This window comes from Anopheles coluzzii, chromosome 2 (genome assembly GCF_943734685.1).
Source record: "Anopheles coluzzii chromosome 2, AcolN3, whole genome shotgun sequence".
Lineage (NCBI taxonomy): Eukaryota > Metazoa > Arthropoda > Insecta > Diptera > Culicidae > Anopheles > Anopheles coluzzii.
In genome coordinates, this window is record NC_064670.1 from 5,271,351 (window position 1) to 5,292,432 (window position 21,082).

A 21,082-nucleotide genomic window follows, 5' to 3' on the forward strand; every position below is an offset into this window, starting at 1 on the left:
TCGCCTGGGAATGGTTCCCATCGTGCGCTCATTTGAGGCAGAATGAGGGGGATAGTAATTATTATTGTCTCGCAAGCAGCTTGTCGGCAAGCCCCGGCGAGGCCAACCAACCACCCCCTCCCTCCCCCCCCCCAATCCATGTTTGGGTTTTAAAACGCAAAAGCAATTTGAAGCGATGAAGGGAGGGTAGGAAAGCAATTTTCGGCTTCGGAATTATGGGCACTTGTGGCTGAGGGCTGGGTCATTGAAACACGGTCGCACCAGCACGAGATAATGAGATCCTGGTACCGTGTTATGATGCGCTGAGGTGGGGTGTTATTTGTGGTTTGTATGTTTTAGTAGGAACAGGAAGTGTGGAATGGGCAGCTTTCTCGTGTTACAGTCGAGTTTGCAATATGCCGCCAAATCCCCCCATTAACGTTTAGTGCAGCGTTAACACCACCAAATGTTCGGTGTTTGGATGAGTCTTTTATTCCTAAATAATGTCCAATTAAAGTTAAAATTATAATACTTTTGTTAGAAACGTCTGCTTCTGCCCTGACCGCCGCGGCATTGCTTTGCTTAGGCCTTCTTATGGTCATGCTCGTACCGCAGCTTAACCATCTCTATGTCACTATCATCGTCGTCATGGTGACCATCAACTGTATCGATGCCACGATGATGGCGGTGGTGGTGGTCGTCGTCGTCGTCATGCTCGTCGTCCTCGTCCTCCTTCGGGTGTCTTAGCTCGTCCGTTATTTGGCGCAACACTTTGCGGAACAGGTGCGCATCCATGTTTTTGGCAAGATAGTACAGGAACAGCCACTCGGTGAAGCGCAACCGTTTGGTAATGATCTCCACATCCTGTGGGTTTAACCGTCCCGGGCTGGCAAACGACAAGATCAGTGCCGTAAACTTGTAGGATCTGTTAGGCAGAGCAGGAGGTTGCATTAGTACTTGGTTGTTCGCTTCCTGAACCTCTCACACACACCCATCCTCCGGTGTTACTTACCTGTTGTGCAGGAGTAGTGTCAGCATGCGCCAAACGATCGCCAGTACGGCCACACAGAACAGCACCACGTACCAGAACCAGAGGAAGGTAAAAATCTTCTCATTAATCACGTTCAGTGCCATTATGCACAGGGCGTCATGCTTTTGGATCGAACCGGTCGGACCGTACTTGTAGAAGTGGCACTTGGTCACCTTCGGGAACACCGTATCGAGCACGTCCATCTTGCCGGTAAAGTCTTCCTCCAGGAAGCTCGGCCCCAGGTTCCAGAACTTGCGCCCGAGAAAGATGTTGGTGAACACGATCTGCAGGATGCAGTTGAGCAGGTTCAGCACCTCGCAGAAGATGTGTCGCGACGCCCAGTGGCGCTGGACCATGAAGTGGTTCGAGAATTCACGCTTCACCGTGCGCAGCTTGGCGTCGACGGTGTCCCGCGAAAGCAGCGTATACTTCGGTCCGATCGTAATGTTCGCCTTGGCCGTGTAGTGCTCGCTAAGGTGCGCCATGTGCAACCCGTCGACGAGATTCTTCAACCGACCGCCTTTGACCGTCGAGCGAGCGAGATAAGGGAAGAGGAAGTAACAAATACATGAGGAAATGTGTTTGCGTGAGTCAGACCGTGAACTTTGCGCTGACGTGACATGAAACTCGCGAGACATACCTTCGCTTACACGCCACAGCATGTGGGGTGCGTAGAACGTGAGCGCCTGCAGGAAGAGAATGAACGGAACCCACTGATAGTAGGCGTGATGCTTTACCGGATCCTCGGTGTACATTGGACCGACGCCCGGATGCGGAAGCACCCCATCCTGCAGCAGCGACTCATTGTAGTGCCGGATGACGGTGAAGGTGGTGGTGAAGAAGCAGAACGTGTTGATGACATGCTCCGGTATGGAACCTCCCGTAATACACCGGATGTGCTCTCCGATGTACTGTCTGTCGGGAAGCGGAAAAGGGAAATGTTGAAATCCACTCAACTGGCTGGGACCACCTCCCCAGTCACTGTCACTTACCTCGATGTCACCAGCAGCGTACACACGAGCAGAATGATAAACGTCGCACGGTAGTGAAACTTGAACGCCAAATTGTCGATCGTCACAAACTTGTACTTAAACTTAAGGTGAGGCGAAAGTACGGAGAACGTATTCAGCATCTTCGGACCGTCTGGGGAGGTGAAACCCACTGAAAAACAACCTTATCCAGTGTTTTGATGCCCAGTTTGTACACACGGGCTCACGAGCTGCTGCTCAGTCGAGGTCGTCATGAGGTGTCACCGGGCGAGGAGGAACTGAGACAGACCGCTGCCGTTGTCTCAGAGCCGCTGCAGGGGCTGATAAAACTAAAGACTCTTGCCCAAGTCTTGGAAGATCGCCGATAACGTTATCAACCGACCGACCTCCGGTGGTTTGAGAAGGGTGGGTGGCGCAGCAGGTTGGCGGCTATGGTCGCGGTGTGGTACCCCCGCTTGCGGTGGACAATCTACTGATAGATGCGTTTTCGTGCGTCGTGCAGTTCGGTACAGGGGAAGGGAGCAGGGAGTGGTGACAGGTGTGTTTGATGGAGGATAAAAGTGGACCGATGTTCAATCAAGCAATGGAGTGTATACACCTACACTGATAGACGCTTTGGCTGCAATGTGATGGAATGTGCCCTAGAATACACTGGAAAGTTTCCTATTCTTGAAGAATTTATCAAGCGTTTGATTTCCCGAGCAGAAGAATTCATTGCTCCCGGTTTATAGCCTTAATTCTTGCAAGATTTCGATGATTCAGTGTCCTAAACAGTCATCCAGCGTTACAATGTTACTGGAATGAGATAATCACACCATCAACAACATCATCGCTTTATCAGAATAAAGGAAATGTGGGTTAGTGGAAGATTTACGAACGTAGTGCAGCTACCTGAGCTACATTTTTATCTTTGTTTTATGGGAATGCTTTTAAAACTAGGTTATCTTTGAAGCTCGCCACTGCTGATTCAACGAACAGCAGCATCATTTCGCATTTGAAATTTGCCCTCATGTCACGTTTAGATGACAACGTTAAGTATACTACTCTACTACCAGCGCCATCTGAACGCATCGTCTGAAAGCTTGCCCATAGTGTGTGTGAGAGGGAGAGAGGGAGAGAGAGAAAGAGAGCACGAGAGCATATTAAATCGATGATTGTCGTTTTAAAACGCATTTTTATCATCATCAGCTTATATCGCGCAATGCATTGATTGCATGACCCAAGGGACACGTAGTAGGCTGGATTTAGCACCCTGTATTAAAGTTAATCCCTCTCTTCCCTAGCCTCTCCCCCCCCCCCCTTCACTCCTACAACCACCCGCGTGCAATTCATTTCAGCAACAGCCGTTTCAACAGTGATGCTGTACAGTTAAATGAAAACTGCCCAAGCGTACGTCCAGCAGTTTCCGGTAATAAAATGTTTTATGGCATCTCGAATGTAAATAACTTTCGTCCTCTCGTTGGTGCGCTGCTTCGCACAACTGGGAAGGACTCGCGCGCCCATATCCACACTCTCTTTCTCTAGCTTTCTCGCTCTCTCTCTCTCTCTTGCTCTCGTTAGTATTCGCGTCCTTCAATCAATCAGCTGTTGTTAGGATTGGGTACCGTTTCGTCCGTCCTGTCATGCGCAGTGTGGCCGCGCTCGGAAACGGAACTCCTAACGCCCTTCTAGCACGCTGGTTGCTGGTTTGGTGCTTTTTTTTTGGGGCCAGGAGGACATGGTACTGCTGGCAGCGCTGTGCTGCTGTACGCCGTTTTTTGACAGCTCGCTGCTCCCATAGTGGTGGAAAAATGTGGCAAAGTTCAGCATTTTCGCACAGCACACTACGACCCAGCAGGATGGTGTGAAGGAATTGCGCAAGAATAAGGTGTGCTACTATCGCCATCGCGCGCCCGTGTGTGTGTGTGTGTGCGAAGTGTGGAAAGTTTGGAAAATTGTGCGTTTTACAGTAGCAGCAGCAGCAGCAGCAGTAGTAGTAGTAGTACCAGCAGCAGCAAGTTCCCAGCAGTAGCAGCAGCAGCAGCACCACGAACGACCTCTCGCGAAAGGACATCCTCTCGAAAGGGTGTGTGCGCGTGTGTGAGTGTGTGTGTGCGTGCGTGCGTGCATGTGTGTGCATGTATGTGCCAAGTGGAAGAAGCAACCAAGTGACTATGCATTAAGGATTGGGGACGGTCCCCGCTAGGACGGAGTACCCGCGTACGCCTGAAAATGAAGTTAACACGAATGCTGCCCGCGTCCTGCATGCTGCTGAGCCTGATGATACCGCAGGCCCTGCTCGCCCAGAAGCCCACCGGCAGCGAAAGTCCTTCCTACTACAACATTGGCGGTGTGCTGAGCAATAATGAGAGTGAATCACACTTCGCGACCGTGATTGCGGTAAGTGTTATCTAACCAATTTCCTTCATCTCCTCGCAACCATCCATCCGTCCATCCATCCATCATCCTTCATCCTGGCGAATGGGGCGGACAAGCGCAGGAGGCGCCGCGTCGCCGTTGTGCCGTTGTGTTTATCAACGCTCTGCGTGTGGGTGTGTGTGTGTTTGTATGTATGTAGTGCATTCTTTCGTCCTTTCTTTCCCATGTTTTTGCAGCATCTGAACTTTGACCAACAGTATGTGCCACGAGGTACCACCTACTACGATAAGACGATCCGGATCGATAAAAATCCCATCAAAACAGCGCTCAATGTTTGTAAACACCTGATATCCCGAAGGGTAGGTATTGTTCCGAGATGGGCGGCAACTCCCTTTTTCTTCTTGAAGAATTGTAGTTCTGTTTCTCTCTCTCTCTCTCTCTTGATTATTCGATACTGTCTATTGTTTTCTGCTAAATTATAATTAATATTTGATTCTCTTTCTTTCTCGTTCGCTTTGATGTGTTCCTCTCATTCTCTCTCTCTTGCTCTCTCTCTCTCTCCCGCTTCATTAGGTTTACGCGGTAGTGGTATCGCACGAACCGACGGGTGATCTGTCCCCGGCGGCCGTTAGCTATACCAGCGGATTCTACCAAATTCCCGTCATCGGGATCTCGTCCCGCGAGGCTGCCTTCTCCGATAAGAACATTCACGTGTCGTTCCTACGCACGGTGCCTCCGTACTACCACCAGGCGGACGTTTGGTTGGAAATTTTAAGCCATTTCGGCTACACTAAGGTAGGACACGAGGGAGATGACGGACCTTGGGTCGAACTGTCGTGAGGCATCTAATCTCTATGCTCTGCTTTCTTTCTTTCGAACCCAAATGAAAAAAAATCTAGGTTATCATCATACACAGCTCCGATACGGATGGCCGTGCCGTGTTGGGTCGCTTTCAGACGACGTCCCAGACAAACTATGACGATATCGATGTGCGGGCGACGGTGGAATCGATCGTGGAGTTTGAACCGAAGCTGGACAGCTTCAGCTCCTACCTGATGGACATGAAAACGGCCCAATCACGTGTCTATCTACTTTATGCGAGGTAAGTACGGGGTTTTCTTGTTGGAGCTTCATTGCCAGACGGGTGTCTTCCTTTTTTGATATTATATCTTTCACTTTCTGCATTTATCTAAAGCCAAGAGGATGCGTACGTAATATTCCGTGACGCGGCCATCCACAACATGACCGAGTACGGACACATTTGGATCGTGACGGAGCAAGCGCTCAGCGCGAACAACACTCCGACGGGCATCATCGGGTTGAAGCTGAACAATGCGGAAAATGAGACGGATCACATCAAGGTAAGCAATCTCGGGGAAACGAACTCTTTTGCAACTTGTTAAACAATTCCCTTGTTTTTTTTAAGGATGCGATCTACATTCTGGCATCGGCGATCAAGGAGATGACGGTGAACGAAACCATAACCGAGGCGCCGAAAGATTGTGACGACTCTGGTGTCATCTGGGAGTCGGGTAGGTGCTGGCAACGCTCTCCTCTAGTGCACTGAAACGCTGGGTATTAATGGCCTTTCTGGGCTTTCTTCAACAGGCAAGCGACTGTTTGGGTACTTGAAGACGAGAAACATTCGTGGCGAAACGGGCCAGGTTGCGTTTGACGATAACGGGGATCGCATGTACGCCGAGTACGATGTTATCAATGTGCACGAGAAGCACTCGTTTGTAAAAGTCGGAAGCTTCCATTACGATTCGGTGAGTGCGTGTGTTTGTGTGTGCTTGTGTGCTTCTAATCCATTGTGATAGTGTTGATTAAAAATCGCAAGGCAATATTTTTAATCACGTCACGTACTTTCGATACGACCTATCGCCTGCCAGTGGGCAATAAATCTCAGATCCTTGTCTCTGTAAAGCTAGACCCATTGCGATAGATTTACAACCTTGCCTCTGATCTGATGCTGATCGATCTATCTTACTAATTACGGTGTTGCTTTCTTTTGCTTCTTTTTTGTGTGCAGGAAAAGCGTAAGATGCGCCTCAAGATAAACGACAGCAGCATAACGTGGCCGGGCAATACGGGCAAAAAGCCGGAAGGTATCATGATCCCGACGCACCTGAAGGTACTGACGATCGAGGAGAAACCGTTCGTGTACGCGCGCAAGCTGCTGGACGATGAGATTGACTGTGCGGACGATGAGGTGGTGTGTCCGCATTTTAACATTACCAATGGAAATGGTAAGGAACGACCGTTGCCTGTGACATCCTCACATACGAACCGTGCTGACTTGGTTCTTTTCACCTCTCCTGTCCACCCCCTTCCAGAGCAAGAATATTGCTGCAAAGGATATTGTATCGATCTGCTGAAGGCGCTTGCCCAGCGGATCAACTTTACGTACGATCTGGCCCTGTCGCCCGATGGCCAGTTTGGCCACTACCAGCTGAAGAACCACACCACCGGCATCGGCACAACGGTGAAGAAGGAGTGGAACGGGCTGATCGGGGAGCTGGTGGCCGAGCGGGCCGATCTGATCGTGGCGCCGCTCACGATCAACCCCGAGCGGGCGGAGTTTATCGAGTTTTCCAAACCGTTCAAGTACCAGGGCATTACCATCCTGGAGAAGAAACCGTCCCGGTCCAGTACGCTCGTGTCCTTCCTGCAGCCGTTCAGCAACACGCTCTGGATACTGGTGATGGTGTCGGTGCACGTGGTCGCGCTCGTTCTGTACCTGTTGGATCGGTTTTCGCCGTTCGGCCGCTTCAAGCTGTCGACCACCGACGGCACGGAGGAGGACGCACTTAACCTCAGCTCCGCGATATGGTTCGCTTGGGGCGTTCTGTTAAACAGTGGCATTGGGGAGGGGACGCCCCGCAGCTTCTCGGCGCGCGTGTTGGGTAAGACCGACCGACTGACCGACTGCCGGCGGAACGGACCGGAATTGGTGACTAATTGGAGTTTCTTTTTTCCTGCAGGTATGGTGTGGGCCGGCTTTGCCATGATCATCGTCGCGTCGTACACCGCCAACCTGGCCGCTTTCCTCGTGCTGGAGCGACCGAAAACCAAGCTGACCGGCATCAACGATGCGCGGTTGCGCAACACGATGGAAAACCTTACCTGCGCCACGGTGAAGGGTTCCTCGGTGGACATGTACTTCCGGCGGCAGGTCGAGCTGTCCAACATGTACCGTACGATGGAGGCGAACAATTACGATACCGCCGAACAAGCAATTCAAGACGTGAAGGATGGGTAAGAAGCACCTCTTTCAATGCTCCTAGTGGCGTGAGGGCGGACTGGGCGGCCATCCGGGGTCCCTTGAGTTAAAGGAGCTCCGTCGGGAAAACGGTCTAGTATGGGTTTTGTTGTACATTTTCGTTGTGGTACAGTGGCAATAGGCCTCTCACCCGATGGTAGCTAACGCAATCCGGCGAAATCGTACAACAAACACTCCCGGATTCGATTATAGAGCCCCTTGACTGTTTGCTTATTGTACAAACCGTATCTAATCCCTTGTTTTGTGTGCGGTCCCTTTTATTACCTAGAAAATTGATGGCATTTATTTGGGACTCGTCGCGGCTCGAGTACGAAGCATCGAAGGACTGCGAGCTCGTGACGGCGGGCGAGCTGTTCGGTCGCAGCGGGTACGGCGTGGGGCTGCAGAAGGGCTCACCCTGGACGGATGCGGTAACATTAGCAATATTAGACTTCCACGAGAGCGGGTTCATGGAATCGCTCGACAAGGAATGGATCTTCCACGGGAACGTACAGCAATGCGAGCAGTTCGAGAAGACGCCCAACACGCTCGGGCTGAAGAATATGGCCGGCGTGTTCATCCTGGTCGGTGCGGGTATCGTCGGCGGCATCGGGCTCATCATCATCGAGGTGGTCTACAAGAAGCACCAGATAAAGAAGCAGAAAAAGATGGAGATTGCCCGCCACGCCGCCGACAAGTGGCGTGGCACAATAGAGGTAAGGAATGGCGTGACAGGACTGGAATTGTAGATTTGCAACATTATTAATCGCATTTTTGTAATTTCGTTACGACAGAAACGAAAAACATTACGTGCTTCCCTGGCCATGCAGCGGCAGTATAATGTCGGGCTGAACTCGGTGTCCAAATCGGTCCAAAGCCAGAATGCGGAGAAATCGCGCTACCCGATACTGCCGCCGCTGCCCCGCACACCGGAACGGGCCTGGCCGAAGGACAAGGAGTACATCGTGAACCGGAAGAACAACAGTAGCGGGGCCGGGAAGCCGCCGCCGCGCTACATGCCCACTTACGCTACCGATGTGTCTCACTTGATAGTTTAAATGGTAAACAAATTATCGGAGGGAAATTAAAAAAAAAAAGGGTCGGAACCGTATCCATCCACCCCACCGGTCTCCAAATTGCGCCTAATGAATGAGTGTAGCCAAAACACTTTAACTACCGTTAAGTATCGTTGACTAGGGAGGGGGGAACGGGGAGAGAAGCTAGGGGAAGAAGTGGCGGGAAAGGGGGAAGGGAAGGAATGCGAGGACAGATAACCGAAGAAAACTCCAATTCCGTGTGCGTGTTGTTCAATACAGGTAATTGTTTACATTCGTTAGATAAGTATACACTTTTAAAACACAAACTGCAAACGACGAATCAATCCGCCATGCTGAGCCGACGAGGTGAAGGATTCGCGCCCACATTTCGCGTGCGTGTGGTGTGAGTAAGTGTGTGTGTGTGTGTGTACAATCATTTTATGGTTTCCATGTTAAACACGCGTTCTAAAGCCATATGTTTCTCGGTACCGTTGCACCGGTTTCCGGTGCGTGCGGCCACCCAAACCACCTAATAGCCAAAAAGAGCAGAAGAAGAAGAAGAAGACGACGGAGGAGAGAAAAAACAGCGTGCGCGCGCGTAATAATAGTGCATTTGTATCAGGTGCTAGTTGTGAGTTAACTATTGTGTACACTAACAAAACTAAACTGCTTGCGTTTGCTTTGTTCGGTCCTCCAAGAGGGCCCCCAGCCCCCCACACACCACGGGAGATCGTTTGAAAGCCGATCAGAGCGCGTGCGGGAATGTGTTGAACCTATTAAACTGCCATTTGTTTTCCATTGTTGTGTCGGGTTTGAGATATATTTTTGTGAACCAAAGAAAGGGCAAAGAATTAAAGGACGAATGAAGATGAAGAAGAGAAGAAGAAGAAGAAGAAAAACAAATAGAAAAAGATGGGCGGGGTTTGCACCGTATGATGTCCTGCATTAACAGTAGTTGATAGCCTAACGTCTCCCAAAAAACAAAAAGAAAAAAACAAACAGTACTAGCCAAGGAAAAGAAAGTAATTTTATCACTGTTAGTTGTTAACAAAAACCGATGGGACGACAAAACCAAAACAAAACAAAACGAAACACTCACACAAAAAAAAACAAAACAAAAACAAAACAAACAAGAACAGAAAACTTAACCAAGCTCAGTCATTTGCACAACAACAAAAAACGTAATGCCAAAAGAAGAAATGAAGTAGCTAAACGTACATTTAAAAGAAAACTAAAGGAATAGATGATAAAAGTCTATGTTTAAAAAATCGTAACATTAACATTTTAAAATGCCAAAACCCTTACTAAAAAAACATGCAATGATGCTAAACATTTGTTAACATGTATAAGAAAGATGTGGAAACTTAGAGTAAACAAAACAAAACCAAACCAAACAAAAAAAAAACCACAACCCAAGTGTGTGTGCGTGTGTGTGGTCGTAAGGTGTGAGTGTATGCGTGGTGGAGGTGTGTTGGTTGGTTGGAGCAGGAGGAGCAGGAGGAGCAAACAAGGATAACAAAATATACAGCCAGTCATTATATTGATTATGTATGAAAACAAACTGAGTAATAAAAAGGAAAACATATTTGACAATTCGATACGAAACGCGTGGCTCACGCCGCATTGTTTGTCCTACAACGATAGAGATGAATAAAACAAAACATTTAACGAGACGGCCTAACTGCTGTGTGTTTGGATAGTGTTGTTTTTTTATTGTGGATATTATTTTCTCAAATGCCAGAGTTACTATGGCAACGGCCTTCTCCGGAGCACTGCAAATGCAGTTCCCCGCGCTTACTGTTGTAGTGCTCCTCGTTATCGAAGGAAAAGGAAACACCTTGGGCGCGCGTACCTTTGCGGCGGTGTTGGGGTTGAGCAGCACTGGCCAGGTTTGCTTACAACGGTACGGTGTTCAGAATGGAGTGTTTGCGGGAATAGTAAAAACCTTTCAGGTGGATTATTTAAACAAAAATGAACGTCAATGAACAGGAGAAACTGAGCTGGTAACAAAAATTAAGCAGTAATTGAATTCATTTTTTAATTTTCCATTTTTCCTTCCAGCTTGTCATCCACCTTGACCGGTGTGGCCACCTGTTGTGTAGAGCAAATGCACAGGTTATTTGACAGGCCGTGATTGAACGTAAACAAAAAAAAATACCTTCAGTTGTACAAAAAGCTAGTGCGCGGAGGTGGTGCGCTTTTCCTCATCGCATCGTGTGAAAAGTTAGTGAAAAGTAAGCGCGGCGCAAAACAAAGGTAATTAAGCGGTGCCGAAATCGGTTGTGAGTTGTGACAGTGTGTTTGCGTGAGTGTGTGTGTGTGTGGGAGCGCTGCTGGAAGTGCATTCCAGGTGAGCAGGCAGAGAGTGGTAGTGCCGCCGTTGCGGGCGGGCGAGCGGCGAGGTGGGAAACGAAAAGTTGTGACGTTGGCCGTGATCTAACTAAGCGCGTTCCAGCACAAGTTCCGTCACGGAGAAGAGATCCCGCAGACCACCGCAAGCCAGCGTGCGCCGCCAGCTAGTGCACGGTTTGTTTGCTTTTTAGGGTAATGCAACGCAGCAAGCTCTGCGAACACCCGCCCCGCAACAACAACAACAACAACAATAGCTGCAGCAACAAGGGCAGTGAAGGTATGCTGTACCGCGCAATCATATGGCCAGGCACCATAGTTACACCCTTTTCGTGGATGTGGTAAAATGCGGCAGAAACATGAGACGTTCCGTTGCTGTGTAGCGGTGTGTAGTGAGAGCGCAAGAGGGAGAAAGAGAGAGCGAGAGTGAGAGAGAGAGAGAGAGAGAGAGCGAGATCGCGCGTGTACAGGGCAGTGAAAGCATTTGCGCTGGAAGCAAGATTTATTTTATTCCATTTTGGTGGGTTTTGCGTGATTTGTATCGTGTCGTGGCGTGGCCGGACCCAACACGCCGCACGGGGGTGGTGGGAAGATAACCGGCGGAGATGTAAATAAAATGTTTGTTGTCGGTATTTTTATTTTATCGCCTCGCCAAGAGATAGTAGCAAGCAATTGTACGAGCGAGCGGGTTGCGCAGGCAGGGTTGTGGTTGTGGTGGTGAGGAAAGTGTTGTGGAAATGGGGTGGGTAATGTTTTTCCCTCCAAACACGCGCGCGCGCGCTCTAAAAGTGATAATCTACTACGGCTAATCTGCGGTCGCAAGCCCGTGACTGCGAGCAAATATGAGTTTTTTGTTGTTTTTTTTTTTTTGGTTCGCAAAGTGACCGAAACAGGTGGATCAACACATACACAGAGGCACACGCACACAGGCAAGCAAAGCGAGATACACTATAGTGTAGCATAAACTATGTAGTAGTAGTAGGGTACGGGATGGAGCGCGAGCGTAAAGCATGCAATTGGGGTGGATGGACAAACGAGCGTTAGAGTCGGATTAGTTTTCCACCGTGCCTTCACGCCCGTACACCCGTTGGGAGCGTTCGCGTTTTCCTCTTCTCCCCTATTCCTGTGTGTGTGTGTGTGTCTCCGTCTCGCTCGCACCTTTGGAGGACGGCCTAGGTGCAGCACACTCTAGGAGCAGCAGAGTAAAGGCGCAGGGGCTGGTTGCATGATGAATTAGAGGAGCAACGGCGACGACCACGACACGACAGGTTGTGGAAGTAGACAAGTGTGCGGAGAAGAGAAGGGAGAGGAGGTTTGTGTGTGCTGCACAACTGCTGGCCGCGCGGGACACCGAATGGAGAAAGGGTGAGAAACGGAACACGGAGATTGGAATGGGATCAAAGTAGGTTTTCTCTCACCGCGAGGAGGGCCTGCGCCTTGTTCACTCGCGCGCGCACACACAGCCACACCACCACCACCACCACGCTCTAGCGGGCTGACTGGCTAGCTGGCTGGCTGACTGGCTTGCTTCGATGGTCGCAGCAGCAGAGTGTGTAGAGTAACGCGCTGCGCCGTGCGCTGTTGTCACTCGCTCGTCGTCGTCGTCGTCGTCGTCGTCGTCGATCGAAACCCCGAAAAGAAACCCGAGACCGCTGCCGCCGCCGCCTACTCTCCCTTCCGATGGACAGACAGTTCGAGAAAAGATAGTTTCAGTAGGTTTTCGTATGGTGTGTGATGGTGCTCCCTTCTCTCACTAGGCAGTGCGTGCATCGTGCAATTCTGGCCAAGAGGACCGGGACGTGTAGTTTGTGGGGTGTTTTTTCCGTTTTTTTTGTGGGTTTCACTTCATTCTTCCGCCGTTAGTTTTGTGCGTGTGCGCGACCAAACTCACCGCAACTTGTCGGGGGAAACCGGGACACCACCGTCGGCGTGTCACCTTGTGGGAGTGAAAAGCGTTTTTCAGTTCGATTTTTCCCCTTAACAGTGCTAAGAAGTTTCGTGAGTCACAGAAGAGGGGGGAGAGGGCTGAAGCGCCACACAATTAGGAATGTAGTGTTTATATGCTGCTGATGCTTATGCTGCTGCCGCTGCTGCTTGCCTGTCCCTCCGTTACACGCAGCCGTTACGTTCTTCACGCAGCGCGTAGCAGAGTGTTTAGAGATTGCGCTACTGCCGCTGTTGTTGTTGCTGTTGCTGCTGTTGCTGCTGCTTAGGCTAACGGTACTTTTGCCCTCCATAGTGCGGACAACCTTCCCGCGAAACCCGCTAGCCGCCCGCTTCTTGCCCCCCACCGCCCCATTTCATCATTAGTCCCGTGTGTTGTGTAGTTTTCTTCTGTTTCTGCTTCATTGTGGATGGGGCGAAAAAAACTCCCGGTGGAAAAAGGTGCGGATGGGGACAACACGATGGCAAAAGTATAGAAACTAACAAAAAGGCGAAAGATTATACAAACGTTAGGTTTCACAACAAAAAAAAAACAACTCTCAAGCGGTGACACGTTTTGTTCTGTGTGGAAGGGTGTGGAAGACGTATCCGCCCGCCATCCCAGCCAATTGTGCTAAATGGGAAAATGATGTCAAATGGAGATACGCATTGTTTGTGTGTGTGTGTGTGCGCAGAAGTTTATGATTTCGATCAGTCGACATGATGGAAGGTGGGCCAATCATGTTTTCCACCGATCAGATATCGCTCTAACACAACAGCTGATAAAACAGGCCAGGGGATGGGGACAGTTTTTCCCTCGCTTGCACTAACCGCCTTGCGGGTTCGCGTTGCTGTGTTGTACGTGGTGTTTCTGCGCTTTCTGCAAACGTAGGCGAAAGTTACGCTGCCACTGCCATTAAAGGGACACAGAGGCGAAAGAAGCAGATAAAAAAAGCCAAACACAGCACACACACACACACACGGCAACAATCTAGTCACCTTCGGCACGAATGCAGTTCAGCGCAACAGCGGGCTCAACCCGTGCGTGTTACGCAAGAGACCGCTTTGGCGCGCCCATGTGTCGCGAGGAGGGAGGGAGGGCTTAAGTCATTCGCGCTCTTATCCATTTCAAACCCCATTTGGGGAGGATAAACCGTTTGCGAACCGTCGCGTTGTGTGTGTGTTTTAAAATACGACCGGAAACAGCCGTGGGTTGGAGAAAGAAAATAAAACGAGAATCTAATTTTGGGTGTTTTTTCCCTGTTTTATCCCTCTCTCTCTGTCGATCGGCGGTGTCCGGTGTCGTCGGGGGAACCGCTTGCACAACGTCGTTATACATCGCAGATGGCGGCGACTTCATCGAACAACAGTAGTAGCAATAGCATCAGCCCCACCAATAACAACAACAACAACAACAACAACGTGCACATCGAAACAGATGAGTTCATCAAGAAGAGCCGGGTGACGCGGGCGGCCCCACCGAAACCGGCCTACGATCCGCTACAGTTCGTGCAGATCAAGCCGGCCAAGCTGTACGATCCGAGCAAGGCGAACAACAAACCGTCGACCGAGCGGAAGCAGCAGGAGGTGAAGCCGCCCCGGGAGGTGGAGGACGCGGAGGAATGGCAGTGCAATCTGGACAATTGGAAGTCGTCGCGCAGGAAACGGGTGGAGCACATTATCGACAAGATTACCGAGGCGAAGAAGATCGAGCAGGAGGAGGTGTGCCGGGCGCGCAAAAAGTCGAAAACGTTTTCGGAGATGCTGGAAAACAGGTACGTTTTGAAGGGGAAGGAAGGGGGCTGGTTTTCTATTAGATAAATGGTGAATGATGGCCGTGTCTCTTGCGTGTGTTTGCGTTGCAGTGGATCGCGCCGACGGTTCATACTGCCGGAGAACGAGGATGATGACGAAGGGGCGAACTTTAGCAGCGACGATCTGCATGATCCCACCGATACCTCCAAGCAGCAGCAGCAGTACAAGGTAAGGGAGGGAAGAAGACGAGCGGGGTTGGTCGTTAATCTCGCCACACCTACAACTTTCGCGCCCAATCCGCCCCCAACCAAACTCACTCACTTGCGTTCAATTTGGAAATTCAAAACAGGATGAATCGACGGACGATCGCGCCACGGATGACACGAGCAGCTGCTGCTCGTCCAAGCACGCCGACGGTGACTCGAAAGCGGCCGACGAGGAGCTGGACGAGCACGGTAGTGCGCGGGAAGTGCCGGAAATGAATGAATTTTCGCTCGCCATCGAAAACTACAAGTCCAAATTTCCCATGACACAGAGCACCAGCACCACCAACGGCAGCAGCCGGGTGTCGGGTGTATTAGGCAGTAGCATTGTGACGACCGCCACGACGAGCTCGTCCGTAGTTAGCTCAATTGAAAGCACTAGCAACGATAATTACGAAAGCAATAATAGCGCCGGCGAAGAGAGCGATGTGGCAGAGGTGGAGCGCGTGACGCAGAAGCTGCAGTCCACCGGGCTGCTGGTGGAGGCGACACGACGCGAAGAACGACGGTCCACCCCGCTGGTGACGGTGCAGCCGATGGAGAGCAGAATGCAGCTGCAGCAAGAGGAGGAGCAGGAGGAGAAACAGGCAAAACAGCAAGAGCAGTGCCAGGAAGAACGTCCAAAGGTGAACGTCATAGAGCGGCGAAGGTTGTTCGAACAGTTGCAGCAAATGGCCCACACGACGACGCCAGCGGTGGCGGACACAACGCCCTCAGGTGTGGCAAAACTGACACCACCGGCAACGTTTGCCGGAGGTCAGCAGGAACGCCCGCTAGAGGAAACCGGGGGCGATGGCGATTCCGGCACTTCCACCTCGGAATGGCTCGCGGCAGGTATCGCCAGCATCCGGGAACGGAGGGCAATATTCGAGCGCTATCAGTCGAACGAAATGATTGCGGAAGAGCACGACCAGCAGTCGCAGCAACAGCCGCTTCTGGTAGGCGGTCGTAGCCGCAGCAGCAGCACAACAGCGACGACGGTGGTCGTCAAGAGCCGGTCCGAATCGAACGTTGGTTTCGTGAACGGAAGTACCGGGCGGTTCGAGCTGGCCCTGAACCAGCTGAAGCGCAATGGGGGCGGATCGTCCGACTGCTGCGAGGACAGTGGCATCCAGTCGACGACGGACCTGTCCCGCAGCTCGGTGGTGTCGCAGGCGGACGAGAATGATCCGCCCTCGCTGTCGCTGCTGTCGCCGGACGAGATGATGCTGATGGCGGGCAAGAGCCCGGCCCGCTCGACCACGCTCGATTCGGCGAGCGAGTTTTCCGACACGGACTGCAGCAATGGACAGGTATGTGTGTGCGTGTGTGTGACTTTTTGAATTACGAAATGGCATGTTTGTGTGAGTTGTGAGTAATAATATGCGCGAGGCGACGGTGGATTTTCCCGCGCGTGTGTGGCGCTTCCGCTTTCGCGTCGCGCTAGGAATGTCGCTGCTATTTAGTCTACCGGGCTCGGCGTCATTTTGGCAACTTGTCATCTAGCACGATCATAACGAATGGGCGAATATTTGTTTTTACGTTGGCGACACGTTTTTCAGAATGATTTTCTTCTCGTTTTCTTATCCCCCTGCTCTCCCTGCTCTCCCCATTTGCTTTGCATGGTTTGCTGCACGTATGAGTAATTTATGTTTTTGGATGCATTCCTTCTCTGTGCCAAATGTGTTTATTTTTTTTGAGTATTTTTACTTTTTTTTTGTTGGTTTGTTGGCCATTAATATCTCTTTACGATGTGTGTGGTAATGCTTTCCGCTACATTATTCTGCATGAGATGATTGACTCATCGTGACATTTCGCTGGCGCAGAGCTGGCGCGCTCACCACAAACACACACACACATTCCATTTGCGCGAGGTGCTTGAAAATATCATTTGGCGCCACAGATACCCCCCTTCCGGAATGCGCATGCACACCGTTTTGTTCCGTTCTTCATCATCGAGTGTGTGTTATGTGTGTGTTTAATAATATTATCGTGTTGTGGTTGAACTTGGCGCTTCTGGCCAAACTGTGTTGACCGGCCCAAGGTTATCATTACCGTGTTTTGCCTATTTTTTCTCTCCCCCTCTCTCTCTCTCTCAAATGCAATGTAAAGGAAACGGCTCGTGCAGCGTCTGTCTAACCAGCCAAACGTCGTCGCAACCTCGCAACTCAACGCCGACGCCGCGCAATGACGGATGCAGCCGTAGTAGTCGTAAAGTCGTTCTAGAGAGTAAGCCTAGCGTGCGCCCACTTTACTCCTGCGCAAAAAGAAAAGAAAAATAAATCAGCATTTTTCGCCCGTTTTGAATGCCCCCACACCACACTCGCTCCCTCGATTAGTGCAAAGCGCAATATCGATGGCCCGTACCCCGTGCTCGGGGTGGATAGTATGATCGTTTTCGTCGCGTGGAATGAGGTATGAGGGGAAGTTGGCAGCTAATTGCATAAGAAAGCCGTCTTTTCGGGGGGATTGCAACAGGCAGGATGCACTGTGGAATGTGCAAATGATGCAATGGAAGCTATGAGTAAGAGCTTGTCTGTTAGTTTTCGATGGCAAGGGCACAACGATGCCCTGTAGAATGTAACGACTTTGTTGTGTCACATTTTGGCAGACCAAAAAGATGTAATATTTCCCCTTTTTTATGTGTCTCCACGGCTTTCCCTCCACAGCTGCTCGACAATGCGCTCGATGTGGCTTTCGAAGAGATGGACAGTGAGCTGAACGAATCCGGCACCGTAGAAGGAGCGCTCTCGCAGCGGGAACGCGAACCGTCCGTCGCGCAACCGGCTGAAACCGATATCGTGCCGCTAAGCGTGATCCCCTTGGCCACCGACTATATGCCAGCGAGCGAGGAACAACAACAGCAACTAGTGCTGATGGCGCTACCGCAGTCAAGCCTGACGCCACCGAAAGAAAAGCCTCCACCGCCACCGGTCGAGGAGGAACCGACGGAGCAGGAGCTACTACAATCGCTGACGACACGCGGTGCGATTATCACGAGCTGGATGGAGAAAGGAGCAGCAATGCACACGCACGCCAATGGGAACGGGCACCACGGGGATGACCCAAACGCGAACGGGATCGGGATGATGATGCACAACAGCGATCATCGGCAGCAACAGTATGAGGACGAACAGTGGAGAAGCTTGGAGAGTTATGAAGTGGTCCAGCAGGTGGTACATCAACAGCAGCAGCAGCTACAGCATCAGCAGCAGGAGCAAGAGAAGGAGCAGGAGCGGGACAAAGATCAGCACGAGATGATGGTGTATAGTAATCGAATCGAACCGGCACTAGCGCATCATCTCCAGCAGCAGCAGCAGCAGCAGCTGTACGATCCTGGCGAACATGAGGTAAGACAATGGCGCAATGGTTTCGAAAACGCAACGAAAGCTCAATTGGCACGTTTCCTTCTCGATTGCTTCCTAGGAAATAGTCAGCGTAGAGCGGGAGCTGCTGCAGATTGAGCAAGAGGAGCTGCAGCGAAGGCGCGAGAAGCAAATGTTTTACGAGAAGCTGACGAAAGCGGATGCCGCCGCCGCTGCTGCTGGAACGCGAACTGTAACGGATCCGGCGCAACCTCTACCACCGCAACATCATCATCATCATCAACCGCAGCATTCGAATCAATTACAGCAGCAATCTCAACCCGTGCAGCAGTCTCCGCTCGTACAGTCGGTGCGTCAGGCGCCACCGCAGCAGCAGCAGCAGCAGCAACCGTACTACTACCCGCACCATCACTCTCATCAACCATCGCACCTGCATCACAACCTGCTGCACCATCATCGCGCTTCCATGCCGGCCATCGACAGCCGATCGTTGCAGAACGTCAACTCGTACGCTTCGTACGACGCGCCGTTTCTCGATGAGGTGGTAAACTCCGGCTACGAGATGGGCTCGCTGCATCGGGAATCGATGCCGAACCTGTCGAACGTGGCCGCCTCCTCTTCCCATCCCTCGTCGCTGTCATCGTACGGTGAGGAGTTTTCGGCCAACTCGGCCGCCAGCTTCGACGGATCCTGCTGGCCACCGGCTGTTGACCATCATCGGGGGCCGACGGGACACCCGGGTGCGGCATTGTTTGATAAACGTCCAGCGGTGGCTCCGCGGCCTGCGATGAATGGCTCATTGCCGCCCGGAGCTGCTGTGGGTGGTTATCACGGTGGTGGTGGTGGTGGACAGCGAGTGTCCAACAGTATGTTTGAGCAACATCCCAAAGGTGAAATAGTCGAGATTAATCAGCCCATAATGATGGTTATAATGAGTTTGTTTTTTGTTTGGCTCGTTTCATGCAGATAATAAACAAAATACACATCCATCAGCGATGGTGGTGAACCGTGGCCAGGGCGGCAGCAGCAGCAGCAGCAGTGGTGGTGGTGGTGGTGGTGGAACTAATCACATGCCGTACGGGCAGCACTGGTTGGTGCAGGAGGCAGAGCAGAGGCGAATCGAGCAGCATCAAAAAAGCAGCACCAACAATGCCAAACGGCCATTGCCAAAGTTTGTCATCGATGCAATTACCCAGCGGGTCCAAAAGCTAAACGCCGCCAGTCCGGAAAACTCGGAGTAAGTTCCTGAAGCAGTTCAAAACGAGATGGGCAGATTAATTTATGTCGTTGTTTGTCTCCCTCACACAGCCGCAGCAATTTATCAGAGGACTCGGATCTGGCAATGATAAACTCGATGAAAAATCATCACCATCATCATGCGTCGATGCCTCCTCCGCCATCGTCCCATCATCACCATGCGCATCTTCCCCATCAGCAGCAGCAGCAGCAGCAGCAACCGCCTGCACTACCAGCACTTCCTCCACCGCAGCAGAAGTATTCCAACACGAGCGACAAAGTGTTGAGCGTGAGCGGAAAGAAGGAATGCTCCCATTGCCGAATAGAGCTGGGTACGTGCTGATTAACAAATGTTCCGACTTACGGCATCCCGTGCCGCGTGCGCGTACGATACGGCTGTGCGTATCATCGCCACGTGGGTTTTGCGCCGGCTGACTGACAGTTTCGGTTGTGTAATGTGGCTGTTTTTAACCAACTTTTCCCCCTCCCCTCTATCCACCATTTCCACAGGTAAGGGTGCGGCCATGGCCATCGAAAGCCTGGGATTGTTCTATCACATCGAATGCTTCAAGTGTTGCGTTTGTCACGTAAAGCTCGGGGACGGCACCAATGGTATAGATGTACGCGTTAGAAAGTATCGACTTCATTGCCAAAACTGTTTCTCTAGTGAAGACGGTGTAAAGTTTAGTTGCGTTTAAGTACGCAGCGTCTGTCTGTGTGTGAGTGTGTATGTGTGTGTGTAAGCCACCGAAACAAATGGGTAACCGAAAAGTGGAAGTAGAGGCAGCAGAAGAAGAAGATGTAAAAGAAAGCAACAATAATTTATTACTCCCTCCTCACATATTTCCTCACCCATGCTCACGCTCCCCGTGGAAAACGCAGCTCGGCGCGTATTCCATCCCCCTCCACACAACCACACTAAAACAATTATATTTGTACGAAAAAGTTTAATGCTACGTTTATCACCTACTATTACTGATTACGATGATGATTATTATTGATTATATGTATATGATTCTAGGTATTTGTTCGTTTCAATAAAGAAAAAGCAATAACTGTGAAAAATGTCGTGGTCTTATTTCGAATGATCGGTTTCGTCCGTTTCAATATCCAAAATAATATAAGTCTTAACTTATATACAGCCGGTCCCCGAGATACACGGTACCTCTTATACGCGGATTCGGAGATACGCGGTTTTCTAAATATGACAATTCTTTGAGCAAATTGTACTGATTTGACACATCAATTTTAAATTGCCAAATAATTTCCGTTTTGATCGAATGTTAAAAACTATTTCAAATGGTTTAAAACTGATATATTCAGTGAGAATCATATTAACTAATTCATAAAGTAACTATAACCTCCCCTTACTTGCAAAATTACACGAACATTACTGATATTTTAGCTGGAAACCACGAGATTCGACTTACGCGGAAATTCGAGATACGCGGTATTTTGTGACCGTTTTCGGTCCCGATTAACCGTGTATCTCGGGGACCGCCTGTGAATAGTTTCGTGGACTTTCAATCGCTAGAGCGTTTTAGATCAATCTCTCATCCAACGATCGACAAAAACTATCGATTGCTTCAGACTAAG

The 21,082-nt window shown here is 50.6% G+C and overlaps 3 protein-coding genes across 8 annotated transcripts; 2 read left to right on the plus strand and 1 right to left on the minus strand.

Moving 5' to 3' along the window:
* Positions 1–448: 448 nt before the first annotated feature.
* LOC120949735 (innexin inx7) lies at positions 449–2,289 on the minus strand. The gene is made up of 4 exons (XM_040367221.2): positions 2,002–2,289; positions 1,650–1,924; positions 992–1,529; positions 449–904 (listed from the first exon to the last, which is right to left on the minus strand). The coding sequence occupies exons 1-4, from the start codon at positions 2,139–2,141 to the stop codon at positions 562–564; spliced, it is 1,296 nt and encodes a 431-aa protein (XP_040223155.2). The 5' UTR covers positions 2,142–2,289; the 3' UTR covers positions 449–561.
* A 1,242-nt stretch (positions 2,290–3,531) lies between these two features.
* On the plus strand, positions 3,532–10,260 carry LOC120949733 (glutamate [NMDA] receptor subunit 1). The gene is made up of 12 exons (XM_040367219.2): positions 3,532–4,377; positions 4,593–4,715; positions 4,930–5,151; positions 5,256–5,458; positions 5,552–5,717; positions 5,783–5,888; positions 5,965–6,125; positions 6,389–6,605; positions 6,693–7,262; positions 7,341–7,614; positions 7,908–8,334; positions 8,413–10,260. Exons 1-12 carry the CDS (start codon positions 4,210–4,212, stop codon positions 8,674–8,676), a joined length of 2,901 nt encoding a protein of 966 aa, XP_040223153.2. The 5' UTR covers positions 3,532–4,209; the 3' UTR covers positions 8,677–10,260.
* Positions 10,261–10,796: 536 nt separating this feature from the next.
* LOC120949729 (uncharacterized) lies at positions 10,797–20,551 on the plus strand. Of its 6 annotated transcripts, none has more exons than XM_040367210.2 (9): positions 10,797–10,911; positions 14,272–14,702; positions 14,793–14,910; positions 15,032–16,237; positions 17,594–18,274; positions 18,351–19,140; positions 19,217–19,487; positions 19,559–19,818; positions 19,997–20,551. In XM_040367210.2, exons 2-9 carry the CDS (start codon positions 14,272–14,274, stop codon positions 20,182–20,184), a joined length of 3,945 nt encoding a protein of 1,314 aa, XP_040223144.2. In that variant the 5' UTR covers positions 10,797–10,911; the 3' UTR covers positions 20,185–20,551. The 6 variants fall into 6 exon arrangements, with proteins under 6 accessions (XP_040223144.2, XP_040223149.2, XP_040223147.2 ...); XM_040367215.2 differs by lacking the exon at positions 10,797–10,911 and adding an exon at positions 10,914–11,005; XM_040367213.2 differs by lacking the exon at positions 10,797–10,911 and adding an exon at positions 11,016–11,284.
* Positions 20,552–21,082: the final 531 nt, after the last annotated feature.